Source organism: Haemorhous mexicanus, chromosome 20 (genome assembly GCF_027477595.1).
Source record: "Haemorhous mexicanus isolate bHaeMex1 chromosome 20, bHaeMex1.pri, whole genome shotgun sequence".
Taxonomy (NCBI): Eukaryota; Metazoa; Chordata; class Aves; order Passeriformes; family Fringillidae; genus Haemorhous; species Haemorhous mexicanus.
Genome location: NC_082360.1, coordinates 4,284,780 through 4,301,542, shown reverse-complemented (window position 1 = coordinate 4,301,542; position 16,763 = coordinate 4,284,780). Strand labels below are relative to the sequence as shown.

At 49.0% G+C, this 16,763-nt stretch overlaps 1 protein-coding gene across 1 annotated transcript; it reads right to left on the bottom strand.

The window, feature by feature from the left end:
* Positions 1-1,850: 1,850 nt before the first annotated feature.
* ST6GALNAC1 (ST6 N-acetylgalactosaminide alpha-2,6-sialyltransferase 1) lies at positions 1,851-15,309 on the bottom strand. The gene is made up of 9 exons (XM_059864624.1): positions 15,099-15,309; positions 11,043-11,676; positions 9,257-9,425; positions 8,892-9,063; positions 8,368-8,506; positions 7,579-7,682; positions 6,933-7,022; positions 5,639-5,738; positions 1,851-5,263 (listed from the first exon to the last, which is right to left on the bottom strand). The coding sequence occupies exons 1-9, from the start codon at positions 15,227-15,229 to the stop codon at positions 5,093-5,095; spliced, it is 1,710 nt and encodes a 569-aa protein (XP_059720607.1). The 5' UTR covers positions 15,230-15,309; the 3' UTR covers positions 1,851-5,092.
* Positions 15,310-16,763: the final 1,454 nt, after the last annotated feature.

Sequence of the window (16,763 nt, the reverse complement as noted above, 5' to 3'; positions counted from 1 at the left end):
TGGTCCAACTGGATTTACCTGCTACCACATCCCCAAGAAAGGGAGAAGGTCCACACAGAGGAGGCAAGGAGGGGAAACCTCCCACCCTTTGCCCCCGAGGCCTGCCCAAACCTCTCAGCAACTGAGGAGCATTAACAGCACCTGATGAGGCCCCAGCACAGAGCTTTTTGTGCTGACCTGGAGCAGGCACACAGCTCTGCCACACTCCCACAGCATCCCACCAGCCACAGAGGGTGCAGAGTAACACATCCAGAGGGAGCAAGTGCCTTGGAAAAGCTGGGTGCTGCTATGCAGCTCTGTGCCTCTGCTCCCTCCGTGAGACAGGAGTGACAATATGGATGTGCCACCATGGCACGAGGCTGCTTTGGAGCCATGTGTGGCACACACAGTGACTCCCTCCAGCACCTGGTTGGGTTTGGGGTTGGCTGCCACCTTTAGAAGGTACCTCAAACCCCAGGACATGGTGCAGAGCCCACCTTGTCCCAGCTCCTGGTAAGGCCAAACCCAGAGAGGACCCAGAGAGCAGGGCTACACTGACCAGGAGCAGGGACCTGATGGGCTCTGCACCACTCACTTGTCCCTAAGACACATCCTTGTCCCCCAGCATGCCCATGTCTGCTTCCTCCTGCTTCATCTGCAGTCAAGGAGCTGTGAGCACACAGCAGGACAGGGTAGTCTCTGCTCCTGCTCTACAGGTGAGCAGTCACACTGAAAGAGGGAAGAGGTGGAAATGAAGCAATAAATTTGAAGCCCTGCCAGGAAGGTGACACCATAAGAGCTTCTGGGTGAAAACTGGTTTTGGTTTCTACAATCTGCTGGGGAATATTTAAAGGCTGTTAACTCTTGAGGCACCCCAGGAGGAGTCTGGCACAGCTGTAATAACAGTTCATGGTACTCACCAAGAGCTTTTGAAAAAAGCAGGGCTGACAAAACAGCAACTTCTGGACATGCTGAAGTACATGATTTATCTATCCCCCAAATCAAATGTCTCTGTTTAAATCCTGCAGCCCCCAGAGCTCCTGGCTGGCAGTGGGGAATCCCCTGGTCTCTGGCACTGGGTATTGTGTCCGTGCAGGAGGAGGAGTGGCTGCACTTGAGCATCCCTCGGGATGTCAGACCTGATCCCACCATCAGCCCCTCTGCTCGTGCTGCCTTCAGCTCCCTGCCATGCTGCAGGAGCAGAGGCCACACCTTTGCACACACCTCCTGACTGCAGGGTACCAAACCTCTGCTCCCCTCCGTGTGTCCCCTCACAGCCCAGGGAGCTGCAGGGCTGTGCCCAGCACCGACAGTGGCACACCAGGATGTGCCAGCCCTGGCACAAGGACAGATCCCTGAACAGGAGCTGCCACCTGGTGGCACAGGGGCAATCTTGATGTCGTGCCAACCACGGACACCTGGGTTTTGGGGTGTCCCTGTACCATGGCACTGGCTGTGCCCAGGGGCACTGAGCAGGCTGGGGCTGCTCCAGCACAGCCCAGCAGTGCTGCTCTCACCCTGGGACACTCACCCTGCTGGGAGCTTGCTCAGTCCTGAGTCCTGGCTCTTGCCAAGGGTGCTCCAGCTATATCTGCTCTCCACAGGCTTTGTTCCATGTGTTTGTGCCATGCTGGAAGTTGGCAGGGAAATGCCACCACCAACCTTGCTCAGCTTCCAGTGGCCATGCTGGACCCGATGCCACAAGATCAGGTGGCTCTGGTGTGGCACAGCTGGACTTGTGCCCCAGGGGATGTGTCCAACTCTGTGCCACACCTCAGCCAGCCCACAGTGGGACAGAATGCCTTGGAGCAGGGGGAGAGGAGCAGAGTGAGGAGGTGGTTTTATAAATAAGAAGCTTGACTAGGCCAATATTCAAGCAGCAATCAAGTTATTAATTAATGTAGTAAAGTAAGAGCAACACAGCACTGGGTACAGTGGGGGAAGTTTTCCCTCCAACTGCACACCCATAGTTGGGGCTTACAGGTATTTATAGGGGTACTCATAAGCTCTCTCAGCAGTTTCTATTCCCAATTTTTACATCACAATTCTATACACTATTATGATTTATATTTTCTCAGGATGTACATCCCGAAAGGAATATCCCAGGTGGTGGTGTTTTCTGAAAGAAGGAAGGAGTATCCCATCTGGTGAGGTCCAGCTCTCCAGATGTGGGTCCACCTTTTGATTGCAAGGACTATAAATCTCATAACAGCAATGCCCAGCTTCCCTTGGTCAAGACTATTAGTCCTTGAGTTGATGTCCATCTTCCTTTCTCAAGCTGCATGCTTCCTTTTTATGTATTCTAAAGCTATAGTTTCAAAAGATCCTTACTACAAGCAATCTTCTAAAATTATACTTCAAAAGGTTATTATTGCAAAACTCGTTAAGGCTTAACTACAAGCAGTTTTTTTCCTGTCAAAAAACAACACCCTTAAAGCTTTAATTCAAATGCTCCTAAATCAACTTAAGACATATAAAGGTTAATTGCAAACAAAGGATAGGTTCAAAGGCCTTCTTCCATGCTTTACTTCCTCAGTTATTTATTAGAATTCGTCTTTATAACTGTCCCACAGTTGGTTTCACACACATATCACAATCACAAATACACACATTGCCTGTATGTACGTGACACGAAACACAGCTTTGTATTTCACAGTGGGGGGGACCATCAGGTCAGTGTCACTTTCCTGCGATCAGGAAGGATGTTGCCTTTGAGCTCACTGAGAAACTTCAGGCCACAGCAAAGGCCCTTCTCCAGCCAAGATTACCCCTGATAAGTCAAACTCAGCTGTGCTGAGAGAAAAGCCTGGAGGGAACAGGCTCTGGGGAAAGCCTCCTGGGAAGTTTCCTTCCCTTGTCTCTGGGAAGCCTCAACACCAGGGAAAAGCGTGGGCTGGGGGCTGCCAGCCCGTCCCAAAGCCCCCTCACCCACTGGGGAACTCTTGCTCAGTGGTACCCAGCCCCTTCCTGCTTCCCAAAGGACAGAGGAACAAAAGAGGAGGAGGGGGAAGGGAAAGGTCTAAGAGAAACTTCTTCCAACTTGTCAGGGAGAGAAAAGCCCTATTCAGGCAGGAAGAATACCCGGTGGAGCTGGTCACTAAGCAACCCTCAGCAATGTGGTATGGCCTGAGGGACAGGCAAGGAACAAAACTGCCTCACTGCCCACCCACAGCCCATCAGGGAGAGCCTGCAGGGCCTGGGGACAGGGGACACCACCAGGGCCACCTGGGGACAGAGTGCACAGCCACCACAGGGGCTGAAGCATCCAGCAGGTCCAGAGCTCCTGGGTGAAGGAGTTTCTCCTCAGGCAGCTCTGGATGGTGACCAGCCTCACTCAGGCTTTCCTGTTTGCTGCTCAAGAAGGATTTCTGGCCTGCCTCAAAGCCCGTGGCTCCCTCCTGGCCTGGCATTCCCACAGTGTTGCACCATTCCCAAGAGAGGCAGCGTGCATTTGGGACAGCTCCCTGCTCCCACAGGCATTTGGGACACTGTGGGCTGCTATGGGCACAGCAGCCAGGCACAGGCTACACCCTCTCCAGAGAAGATGAATTCTGCATTTAGATCCTCAGTGTGGGTGGTTGTCCTTCACAAACAAGCTCAGTGAGACATGAGAAACTGCCCGGCCTCTCTGCAGCACAGGGAAAAAGGGAAAAAGGAAATCAAGCCTGACAAACCCTGCTGACAATCCTGGCTGAAATGCCTTCCTTGGAGCCCAGAGAGTCCCTGGAGACACTGCTGCCCCCAACAAAAATGGAAAAACACTCCCAGCCAAAGCAGGTCTGGTGAGTGTGCAGCTGGTTAACCCCAGGGACTTGCTCTGGACCTGTGGGACACTGGAGGTGGCTTTTTGCCTGCACAGTGTCATGGGGGAAACATCCAGCCCTTCATGCATTTTTTTTGAATATCTGATACACTTGGAGAGCAGTTGCTGGGACAAGGGCAGACTTGCCAGGTGTTCACCCACTTCCTCAGGGAGGTGTTGGGCTGGTCCTGATCCCTGCCCTGCAAGGTAAACAGGTGGGGGATGCTCAGGTGTGTCCACATAAGCTGCAGAGCTTCTCCAGATGGAGGTAATCTCATTATCCCTCAGTCCTGTACTTTCCTGGCTTTGCCATCTGCTGTATCTCAGCCTTTAAAGCATCAGTTCTGGGTGCACTAAATAACCACAACCCACAGGGCTGCTGAAAGATCAGCTTAGCCAAAGTAGTGCCATTTATTTTGCTTACAAAACCCCTTCCAGGAGGCCAACACACCCCAGGTGTGCTGGCTGCAGCTGGGCCCCTCTCAGCATCATGGGGGCCAGGCCCTTCAGCAGCAAGGACACATGGCATCCATCCCTGGACTTGGAGAGCTTCCACCTCTCCTCCCAACAGGACAAACACAGCTGGGAGCCAAGCACGACAAAGTCCAGCTATGCAAGGACTTGGCACATCAGGTCCATGCCACAAAATTCACATTTTGTGCAGCCAGGGGAGCCCTGGGGCAAGAGGCACCAGGTAGAGGAGATGGGCTGCACCATGGAGAGCAGCTACCTGCCCTGGAGTTGATGGCTACTCTAGGTAGAAGTGAAACTTATTCTCTCTCAAATTGTTCATATCTCCAGGGAGCAGAGTGAGTGCAGCCCCCTCCCAAGAAATTAGGTCAACCTGAAACAGAATCTGTGTTTTCACCTCCATCCATTCCAGCTCCTCAGGGAGTTTGTTTAGACAATACCCAGCTCCAAAATGGGCATTGCAAATGGAGAGGATCCACCCAGAAGAGAAATGGCCCCAGCCTGAGGAGCATCTCCTTGCAAAGAGAGAAATTACACACAGGACCATATCCATCCTGGATTCTGCTCTCATAATACCCATGCCTACAACAACCAGCAAGAGTCCTGCAGCACAGCCAGGTGGGACTTTGTTGGCAGGCTGCATTATCCTGTTGGTCTTGGGTCTGCAGCATTCACACATTTGTTGAAGTGTTGTGAAATAACAGAGGTGCTGAAGGAGGGAAATGTCTTTGTGGGGATGAAATGTGCCTGGCAGTGCAGAGCTAACCTGGGCTCTGGTGATCCTCTTCAGTTCCCAGTGAAGTGTTGTTGAGATTTACTAGGCAATGGCCCTCGCTGCAGTCAGGTTCTCAGGTAAAGTTTCATTATATTCTCATTGTGAAGCCTTTTCCACAGCTGCTTCTCCAGGTTGAAGTCATGGTTAATGTAGAAAATCAGCTTTTTCCAGTCCTTGTCATAGTAGTGATCTGAGTACTTCTCGTGCCCCTCTGTGATGTAGCCATAGGCACTGACCTGGGAAAGATGCAGAGCTCACTGGGCAGGGCTACCAGGGATGGAGGGAGCAGGAGAAATACAGGACAGAGATGCCAGCTGGGGCTTCTCTGGTGACCCTGTGTGGGGGTCCAGAGGGACCAGACTGTGAGCACTGGCTCCAGAGAGCCTGCTGTGCCCTCACTGCCTCCCTGGGAGATCATGTGCTCCAGGTCACAGCAGGCTTCACCACCTCTATGGGAGCTATTCTGGGGCTGTTTCTCATCTTCAATCTGCTCCTCCACAGCTGACATGAGCCCATATACTCTGCAGGTAGACAGCAGCCACCACCACTCTCCTCTGTCCCCTGTTCTCACTTCCAGACAGTTCTGGGTGCAAGAATCACTGTGCCCTTACCTGGTCACAGAGATGGAGGGCAGTCAGCAGCAGGAAGGCCCCTGTTGTGGGTCTGTACAGCCTCCAGTAGTGCTTTTCCAAATTTTTAGACTTTAAAAACCTGCAGCAGGAGAGAGGAAAGCACTGAGTAGTTGCTGGCTGTGGTGTTTCTAGCAGGGCACACCTTGTGGCTCATGTGGTATCTCCCCTCCTTGCAGCAGCTTGGGGCCACATGAGGCATTTCAGAGAAGCCACGAGTGTGCCCAGAACTCTCCACCACCTGCACTGCAACCTAAGCCCAGCTCTGCCCCAGCTTTGTGGAAGTAGTAGGTCTTGAGGCAGTGGGGGTAAAGAGGGGATGGATGAAAGGATCTTGTAGGTTAAAGCCCACTTCTCCTAAATCTGTTCTTTGCTTTGCAGTGCAGAGGTGGCTTTGAGGCTTCATGGTATATCCTGCTCCCCACCCATATCTAGGAGTGAAAGGAGACATAGGGAAGCTGCAGAGGAGTCACAAAACCTGCCAGGAGCTGCACTGTGTCATGCCAGGAGTTGTTAGGAAAGTAGGAGTAAACACTGGGAAAAAATAGCATGGAGTCCTCTTGGTGTTGGAAAGGCCCCAAGTCAGAGGGGGGCCCCGAGGCAGAGCAGGCAGGGAGTGCTGGCCATCTGGCTCTAGGGAAGGCAGCAGCTCTCAAGGACACTGAAGGGTACAGGCAGCCAAAGCAGGGCCTTACAGGAGCTCCTGTACCTCCATCTCTCGGCCATGTGTGGCCCATGATGGGCAGATCTCATGGTGACAGTGGCCAGCAGGCTGTGGAAAGGGTTGGAAAGGCACAGAAGAGCAGCAGGCAGGCCAGGCAAAGGGGATGCTGAAGAAGAGCCTGTCATGTTTGAGGGCACAACCAACCTCCTGAGTCTAGAAGGAATCTCTGGAGAGAAAATCTGTTACAGAGCCTCGCTCCAATGTGCCAAGCAATGGGGAACGTGAAAGGCTGGTCGTGAACTAGAGATCAACTACTCTGGCACTTCAGCAACATTCTTCCTACACCTGAAGCTGCAATTGGCCCTGGGTCTCTTTTGGATGCAGAAAACCAAACAGTCTATGGCTGTTGCTTCTCCAGCTTACAGGTTCTGGATGTTCACCCACCACAAGCATCGCACTGCAGCACCACAGAGAGTTTCAGCTGAGCTCAGGCTGCTGGTGTGGCTGAGCTGTGGTTACAGGGGAGGGAGATGGGAGGAGAGGCCAGAGACACAGACAGATGGTGCTGGCCATCAAAAACAAGGCTGTTAGAGCACACAACCCACAGCTCACCTGTTTTTCATGTATCTGAGGAAATCAGGGTGAGCCACCAGGTATTTGTCCATTGTGAAATCTTCATCAAATTTCTGCCGGGGCTTCTGCCTAAGGACAGAAATGGGGAGACTCAAAACGAGTTCCTACACCTCATCACAGCTGGAAAGGCTCAGCCCTGATGCACTTGGTGGGAAGAGAAGAACCACAAGCACTGTGAAGATATTCTGTAACATTTCCCACATTATGACAAAGCCTCCATAGCCTGTGTGCCTTGCAGAGGAAGAGATCAGGGAGGAGAGGCAACAATAGGAGACAGGAATATCAAAAGCATGTGTTTTTATAGGCAAAAATTAGTGAAACCAGGCCTTCATGAGCAGGCCACACCAGACCAGCCAGCAGCAAGTGTTCATCCCCAGAAGTCACAAAGCTTTCTCTAAGCTGTGGCCACACATCACTGAAATCAGCTTCCTCTGCAAAGGAGGTGTATTGACTACAGCAGTGCTCAGAGCCAGGCAGGAAATGGGAGATTTCTGCCTGCAAGTCTGCCAGGGGAGGGAGGCTTTACCCTGGCCTGGTCCTTCACAGGGCTGAGCACTGGGAGAGGAAAAGAGCCCAACAGAGAGCTCATCACTGGAAGGGTAGAGGGGGCTGTAGTTGGCTTTACCCACTGAGGTTCAAGAATCCTTTCCTGATGTCCTTGTTGAACAGAAGAGCCTCCAGCCACTCATAGTCTCTTGCTCCCTCCAGGAAGTGAATGTATCTGACATGCTAAGAAAATAAGTGAGCATTAGTGAACAGCACTTCCAAAACAATGCAAGCAGACATCTTGGCTCACTGAGTGTCTTGGGCACACATCAGTCTGCAGCTGTCAACCAGCCCACAGTAGCAGAATGGAGAAGACATCTGACGTGCAGCTCCTTCTACATGCCACAAGGCTGTGGATGTGACCAAGAGAAAGCCAGATAAACTTTCCCAGGAATTGTTCTGGGGAGTTTTGAGAAGATTGAGAGAAAGAATTAAAACAATCTTGCAGCTGGTGTTTTGAACAGTTGTTTTCTCATAAGATGTTTACCAAAGGGTGTCTGCTTAATTAGCCAATGGTGTGAAGGGGTGTTAATTAAGGGACCAGTCAAGTCCATCTGTATTGGAATGGTGTATAAAAAGAATGGGTTTCTAATAAACTCGAATTAGCCTGCTGAAGAGAGTTAGAGTTCATGCGTTGCCTTCACTCCCATTCCTGATTCAAAGGGGACACAAGGCTGGGGTGGCATTGACACAACTTGCCCCTGCAAACACTCACTCTGAGCCAGGGCAGAGCAGGTTCCCTCCCTGAGGGTAATGCTGAAGGGCTGCCTCAGCCCCTCTGCTCCTCGTGGCACGAGGAGAGCTGAAGCACACAGACAAACAGCATCCTGTCAAAGCTGTGCATGCACACAGCAGAGACCTCACTCACTTTATCCCGTGGGATGTTGCTGAACCCTCTGTGTCCCAAGATCTGAAGAGAGGAAACCAGGGAGTAGGCTGTGAATCCATAAAAGGAGGTTTTTGTTCCCACATCCTTTTCATAACCCTTGATAACAGCCCCGCTCAGCCTGGCAAAGGAAATCATACAGAGGAGCAGAGTTAGGTGACCACTGAAACCCCTCCCATGCACCCCTCCCATTCCACATTCCAGTGTGGAATGGGGCTAATCTATCCTTCCTCCAGGCTAACTGGAGGAAGGGTAGACTAGCCCCATTCTGATTGGCACCCTGATCTGCAGGAGAGCCCCTGCTGTGGAGATGGCTCATTTGTGACCAGAGGCTTTGGATATTGAGTAACTTTCCAATTATTTTTGGACTTTTTATCTCCTGCCATCCATCATTTTGGCACTTGGGAATGAGTGGAATACTAGAAGAGATGAAGTGATCCAGCCACAGTCAGGGGCTAGCCACAGCAAGCTAGCTGTGCATCTTCTGAGAAGGAAGGCAGCCTTACCTGAAGACATAGTCATGGGAGTCAATCTCTTGGCCCATCCCAGAGTTATTCAGTATTCCTCCATTCCCCACAACAGCACAGCTGATGCACGTGGGCATGCTGCTGTCATGGTTGGCCAGGAGCAGCTGCTGGTGGGGCTTTGGGGGCAGCAGGGATATGACCTCCTTTACCACTGTGAAGCAAACACAGTGGTGAGTTATCAAGAGCCTTTCGGATGGACACAGTGAAACCACCAGAGTTTCCACCACAAGATCCTCCTAGACTGATGCCTTTGATGGGGAGATGCTGCAAACCTCCAGCTACTCAGCATAAGGTTCCTGTTAGGAGTCTGAAGGTCCCATCCTGACAAGCCCTGAGGGACTCACGTGAATAATTCAGGTCCATGAAGCCAAAGGGGGGTATAAAATGCTCCAGGCGGTTCCATTCACTGTCATTGAAGTATCTCCTGTCCATGAAGAGTGTGATGTTGGGCAGGAAAAGATCCCCCAGCCAGGCAGACTTGGCAGCCCTGGCCCTCACTGATTCAGAGCAGGTCTTGAAAAACAGAAAGGAAACAGTAATGACTGACGATGAGCAGAGGTGATAAACCTGAGTGCCAGTGCTTGTGTGCCTGTCTGTGGCAGGACCAAAGGGAAACACAGAAACTCCAGTGGTACCATTTCCCTCGTGATCCCTACCACCAGGAACAAGAAGCACAATTTTAGCACTACATCCATACCCAGCTGATGAAAAGCCACTACAAGGGAGCCAGGATGGCTCCAAGTCTCTGAGACTTTCCTCTTCAGAACAACAGACCTGTTTTAAATGTTTTAAATGTTTTACTGTTTAAAATGTTTTACTGGCTTTGGGCCTCATTAGCTGATGCAATTTAACATTTGTAATAGGTCTAACCTAAATGTATCAAATAAAGCTGTAAGTACTAGGAATATGCTGCAATAATATATACATGTTATAATGAGCAGTCCCTGTTAGCAATGCACCTCACAAGGTCCTAAGAGTCCACCCAAGGAAACACTGATGAACAAATGAAATCAGATCAGCATTGCCACTCCCTTTAAGGGTAAGAAAAAATGTGCAACAACTTGTTCAATGTCATAAATAAATCAGTGAAATGTGCAGCTGAGAAGGGAATCCAAGCCAGCTTATCCTACAAGGGAGATCTCACTGCAGCTGGCAAGAGTGAGGCTGTGTGTGTAGATGGAAAGCAAACAGCTCCACCACACTGAATTTTCTGCTGAGTCAATTTGGGCTATACTTTCTTGGACACCTTCCCCAAACACCTACTGAAAGACAAAATAGAGAGCAAATGGACCCTCGTGCCCAGCTCAAATCCCCTGCATTGCCAAAGCCTTGCTGAGTGCTCCATGGCTGAGCTGGGCTCTCTGTAGTGCATGAGGATGACAACCTTGTCACAGCCTGAGGACAGCCCTCATTCTGCCTGTCACCACAGGAGCACACTGAGGACAACTTTGTCAGGGGTTTCATGGTGGCATCATTTCACTCACAGCATATTTTATGTCCAGAAACAGGGACATTCCCATCCTGCTCAAGCAGGTACTGTTCAAGGCTTGGTTCTCCTTGTGCCTCCAGAGCTAGACTAGATCAGTATCAGGGGAACAAGAAAAAACTCAGATCATAGAGGAAATTAAGGAGGGGGAGAGTGTTCCTAATGACTCCCTCTCTCTGCAGAATTACAGATCAGGTTTGGGAGTGAGACACAACATGTGATAAGGTGACCCACCTGTTTCAAACCTTTCAGAAACAGGGGTGCCAGGGAAAACTGCTCTGGGTAAGCTTTACAGAGACTTAGCAGCATAGGATGGGGGACAGAGACAGTATGAGACACCACAACCTCTCCCAGCTGCTTGCTGAGAACTTTGCTGGAGTTCACTACTTTTCTAAAGGCCTTGTTCCTGGACATTAGTAATTAAGAGATGCTCAAATTTAATTAACCTGAGTCTTCATGTGAATGCAGATGTTGTTTATAGAGGTCTTCCTGTCTGGGTCCCACCAGCTTCTGCCTACACCAGTGAGTGACCTACCAGCTCTGAAACCATTCCCAGCTGCAAAGGGCACATGCCCAGGGGCCAACAGACAAGGAGGTCAGTGGGGAGGCCCATTCTTGGTGACCATCTGCACCCTCCCACCTACCGAGGGTAGGGAGGAGTTATCCAGCAGGTACTCATCCTCAAAATCCCACTGTGGTTCAGATGCGAAGTTAGCAGAGCTCAGTTTCCTCTTCTGTGTCACAGCAGCAACCTGAGGAGTAGGTCTGACAGTGTTCATTGCTGCAGGAGGTGCTTTGGGTTTTGCTTGGTGTTCAGATGTGTTGTTCTCATGTCCTCCCTTCACCCCAGAGGATGGTTTCAGTGTTGCCTTCTCCTTGCCTCCCTTCTCCCTGGGAAGAGGTTTCACTGTTGTCTTTTCCTTGGTTTCTTCCACCCATGGAGCTGGTCTCACTGTTGTTTTCCCCTTGTTTCCCTGCACCACAGGGGTTGTTTTCACTGCTGTCTCCTTGATTCCCTCCAACTGGGGTGTTGGTTTCACAGCCATGGTCTCCTTTGCTTCCTTAACACTCATAACTGGTTTCATTGTTTCCTTCTGCTCCTCCTTCCCTTTCCATCTTGGTGTCTTCTCCACCACATCATTGAGCCTTGTGATGTGTCCTCCCAAAGTCACCTTTAAAATGCTCCTGGAGTTCCCATTATCAGAACAGTTTAAACCCTGTTGCTCTTGGGGGTCCACTTGTTGAGTCTCTGGGGCATGTTGGAAAATGTTCAATTTCCTGAATACAATCACAGGAAAAGCAGATACATCACACACACTTAACACTGAACACCCTTCAGCTCATTTCTAGTGCTCTTGACTCTGAGCCTCTCTCTGTGCTTTAGAGCAATTTCATTTTAAACATTGTCAAAATGTTATTCAACTTCCTGTACCATTCTAGCCTAAATATTGCTTATCTCCCCACTAGGCAAATCCCAGAGGCACACATTCTCTCCTCAGCACTTGGCACATGAAACATTCACGTGGGCAGTAGCAGCCAACCAGTAGAGCCCAGCTTTGCCACGCACTGGGCAGGCCCCTGGCACTGTCCCCAGAGCACTGCAGGGTTGGTTTGGAGATCCTGGGCTCAGGACATGGCCCCACCATGGAGGCAGCCATCTGCCTCTCCCCTCTGCCAGCAGAGCCCTGTGCTTCAGCAACAGAGCATGAAGATCTCCCAGAATTCAGGAAGGAAAGTCTGAGAAGAAGTGAAATATTGTAAATTCAGGCAACCCCGACAAGGGGAGAGATGATGCATCTGACTCCATTGATACCAGAAGGCTAATTTATTACTTTATTATACTATATTATATTAAAGAATACTATACTATACTAAAGAATACAGAAAAGATACTTACTGAATGCTAAAAAGATAATAATGAAAACTCATGACTCTTTCCAGAGTCCCAACACAGCTTGGCCCTGACTGGCCAAAGAGTGAAAACAACTCACAGCAGAATCCAATGAAACAATCACCTGTGGGTAAACAATCTCCAAACACATTCCACATGAGCACAACACTGGAGAAGCAAATGAGATAAGAATTGTTTTTCTTTGAGGTCTCTCGCTGCCTTTCAGCTTCCCAGGAGAAAAAGCCTGGGCGAAGGAATCACATTCTTAGAATGTGAATGCCACAGTGAAACTCACTTCTTTACCCTACATCACCTCTTGAGCTTTTGGGGACACAGGGCACTTCTTTCTCTCCTCCTCTGCCTTGGTCAGGCAGTGCAAGGGCATCACACAGCACTCCTCGGGCACATGTGTCTGAAGGAAGACACTGTGAAGCTATTAAAATGCAAAATCTCTACATATTTAGCACTTGCCTCTAGTATTGCAGCTGCCCTGTTGCCTATTTCAGAGGCACAGGCAGGTAGAAGGCTGTCACAGGAGGACATATCTGCTGACAGCAGAAGAGCCACCTGCAACAAGACCATGCTGAAACCCAGAAAAAAAAAAAGGTCAAAAAATCAAGGCAGAAGTGGTGGAGTTTTGTCCTAAACATTCCCCATTCTCTGCACATGGCTGGAGGGTAGAACAGGAAAAAGGAAGGTGAACAATATCCACAGCTGAGCTTTTGTGTACAGCAAAGCTGTTGAGGATAAACCATGGCTGTGGCACTCTGATCCCACACTCATGTTCAGCCCTTGCATGACACACTTGTTTCAGAATGCTGTGGATTGCTTCCGAAGTGAAAAATGGGACAAAAAGCACTTCTTTAGATAACAGGCTGCAGATAGCAGCTCAGTTGCTGCTGAAATTTGATGGATGTTATACTACTCTGAAAGTGTTCAGGAAATTATCAGCTAAGGAGGCTTTTAAAAATTGTTTTGTATCGGATAAATGGGTGAACCTTTGCAAGGCTAAAAAAGAGAGCTTGTAGCAAATTGCCTATCAGCTCTGCCTCTCTCACAATCATTAGCCAGTTTCAGCCAAGTGTGCAGCATGTGCTTTCTGTCAGAGTGCTTCATGTATAAACTTACTGTGACTGTTTACTGCTCAATAGGAGGAAAGATTTTATATGGACACTCTAAATAAAGAGAAATTTGGTAAGATAGCTCAGGCAGATCTTAAATCTCTTGGTGAATTTCTGTTGTATTTTTAAGATGATGTTTAAAACTTTGAAATAAAGTGCAGAGAACAAATGAAACAGGAGTTTCAATATGAGAAACCATCCCCCACTCCAGGCTTTCCCTATGTGCTGTCTTGCAGGGCAGATTCCACCTCAGTCTGTTACACTTCAAATGCTGTGCCAGAGACCAAAATGTAAAAGCAAGGACTCTTCACATCCCCAACCTTGCTCCCTGCAGTCAGGCCCACATGGCCAGGCACTGGTGCTTACACAGGACCCTGCTCTCCTGACCAGCATTTTAAATCCAGACAAATTGTCAAAGCAGCACGGTGGATTTCAGGCTCTAGAGTCCAGCTGGCAAACAACTGCAGAAGCTCAATGACATTTATTGTCATTTTCCTCCCCTTTTACAAAGCCCAAGGACAAATAGAGGATAAAGCCATGAAAATGCTGCTTTGTGTATTCTGCGTGACATACAAGGTACAGAAATAGAACTGCCACACAGACAACCACACACAGCTCATATCTTGTTGTGTTTTACTTAAGTTGTATAAATACAGGCATTTCCATTCTCTGAAACTACAGTAGAAGGAAATGGCTTCAAGCAGCTAAATATGGAGAGACACTTCTTGTTCCAGCTCTGCCACTGATGAGCTCTGGGATCAAGGAGAACTCACTTCTCTATGCCTCCTCCTTCTCTCCCTTCCCTCCCACCTCCTTTGTGCAGGTTCCAACCTCTCCAAATTTGACAGCTGTCCTCAAAGCATGGTCTCAAGCTGCTAGAGCTGAGCTGAACTCAAATCACCTCCAGAAGAGCTGCAGATGTTCCCAGCCTCACTCCTCCTGCCTGCCCCCATAGCACCAGCAGAGACATTCAGCTGAGAACCAGCCCAACCCAGCCAAGCCATATGAGCTTCCTGGGATAGCTGGGACCAGGTGAGGGTGGTGGGGAGGCTGGGGAGTGGTGCTTGCTGTACACAGCACCAACACAGCCATGAGCCATACCTGTACTGGGAAAGGCTCAGGTGTCTGCAAGGGCTCAGGTGTATGCAAGGAGCAGTGCACCCTGCCAGTGATGCTGGAGACATTTCACTGCAATTCCCTCCACATCCATCCCTGCAGGATTTACTTGACCATTTATATAAAATAGATATCAAGATATCATATCTACATGACATTGGTGTCCCCATATGCAGCATATTTTGTGTTAGGAATCAGCTGCTGAAATTCCCATAAATTCAAAGCCATCCCACCAAATTCACTGTCCATCAATGCAATCTGGATTAGAGCTGAATAAGGTCCTTCTGGGAGCCAACAGGAAAAGCAAACACTATGTAGTGCCAAAGTACAAAAACACGTAGCATTAGTGAAGCAAAAGCTGCTCTAGACAGCTACAAAAGGAAGCCCTGAAAAATACTGAGCCAAGAGAGGCAGGTTTTTGCCTGTGGATCTTCCAATTCTGCTAAAGTAATATGGTCACCCAACTCTGATCAGAAGTGCAAGTTTCAGGGTAAAAAAGACAGACAGAGACAGAAAGTGAGCACAAGCACCCACACCAGGCAGTGCATGCCATGAAGGAACAGGTCCCTTACCTGAAAATCTTTTTCTTCGCCCAGTCAAACAAGGAGCTGGAATTACCAAGGAAGAGGCAGAACTGTGTTACAACAACGAGGCAAATCAGGGCTTTGGCAATTTTTGTGAGCCTTATCCTGGAACAGTGCATGGCGAGGAACCCGTGAGTGGCAGAGGCGCTCGCCAGGCACTGCCTCACCAAGGGGTGTGGAAGGACTGGGCTGGTTTTCCCTCCGGATTTCCCCACAGCAATGTGCACACCCTGCCTCCCAGCATTCCCAGACACTGCACACAGATCCAATTTCTCAGGAAGGCATCAGTTTTGTACTATTCCTGTTTATCACCAGAAGCTTATTTAACAAAGAGTGGGGAAAGGAAAGTGTTTTACTGCAAACAGTGGAACAATGTCTTTCTTAATGACATTGTTCTACCCTAAAATGGAAACCTTTTCTCTCTAACCTGGAAGAGGCATCACTGGGAATGCATGTAAACTGTGGAGTGACCATAGTTACAATCCAGGAAGCTTTCAGACTACCTGCCCAAAGTTTTAGACATAACCATAAACGTATATTCTTCATGCAGTAATTGCTTGCAGCCCCAATCCAGAAGCAATCCCTGCCCCACAAATGCTGATGGCTAGATACACATCCATTATACCTTGTGGTTGGGAAGCAACCCAACAAATCAAAGTAAGACTTGGTGCAAATCCACCATAGAAAAGAGGAGTTTGTGTTATGAAAATCTCCATTCAGTGTGAAATCAATCTTTGGCAGCCCAGGGTACATCACCCCACCAGCAGAGGGAAAGGTTTGCAAAGATGAACACCACAACCAGAGAAATGTTTACTTCTACCAGGGATGTAGTTTTACAGCAAAGGGCTATTCTAACTTTTTAAGTTGTAAACATTAACCCTGAAATTTCAAGGGGAGATAGCCATATTGCTTCTTATGCATAGGCTGCTTTTGCAAGCTCTTATTAAAAAAATGAAGCACAGATATAAAAAAAGCTTTTGCTGACAGTATCTCAAATCTCAGAAGCACTCACACTGTTACTGAATACCCAGAGAACTAAAGGTGCCTGTTTTATATCACAGCAAAGCCAGTCAACAGGTTTCACAACTACAAGATTTTTTTGTTAACAGGGGTCCCAAAGGGAAATTCTGGAGGCAGGAATCATTTTCCTTCAATCTCCTCCATGTAACATTACTGCAAAACCAAGAGCCACAAGGGATAGAAAAATTCCTACAAGCAGAAAAATACAGAGTTCTTTGCTTTTAAGGATCTGCACTGGTGATTGTGGAGAACTCATCTGTAGCACTGTCTGTTCAGGAGGGATTGTGCTTGGGAGAATATCCAAATCTCTGGCAAGCACATTAGCCAAAAGCAGCCTTGGTATATGCAAAACAGGACTTTTCATCTTCTTGGTGTAAGAAAAGAAAACTAACCCCCCCTTGTCAGAGTACAGACTTTCACTTCCTTGGAGCATCATTCCCTCACCATCCACCCCCACTGCTGACATCAGTCTGTCAGAACTGAGGCACCAGGCTGGTTTGCTCAAACATGAGGTCAGATTTGGAAATGGGGATGTACTGAAACTCTCCAGGGATGACCTGTTGAAAACTGAGGTCAAGAGCAGAGCTGGTCTCTTAAACAGCTCTATAAGAAGTGAGATTCTTGGGATACACA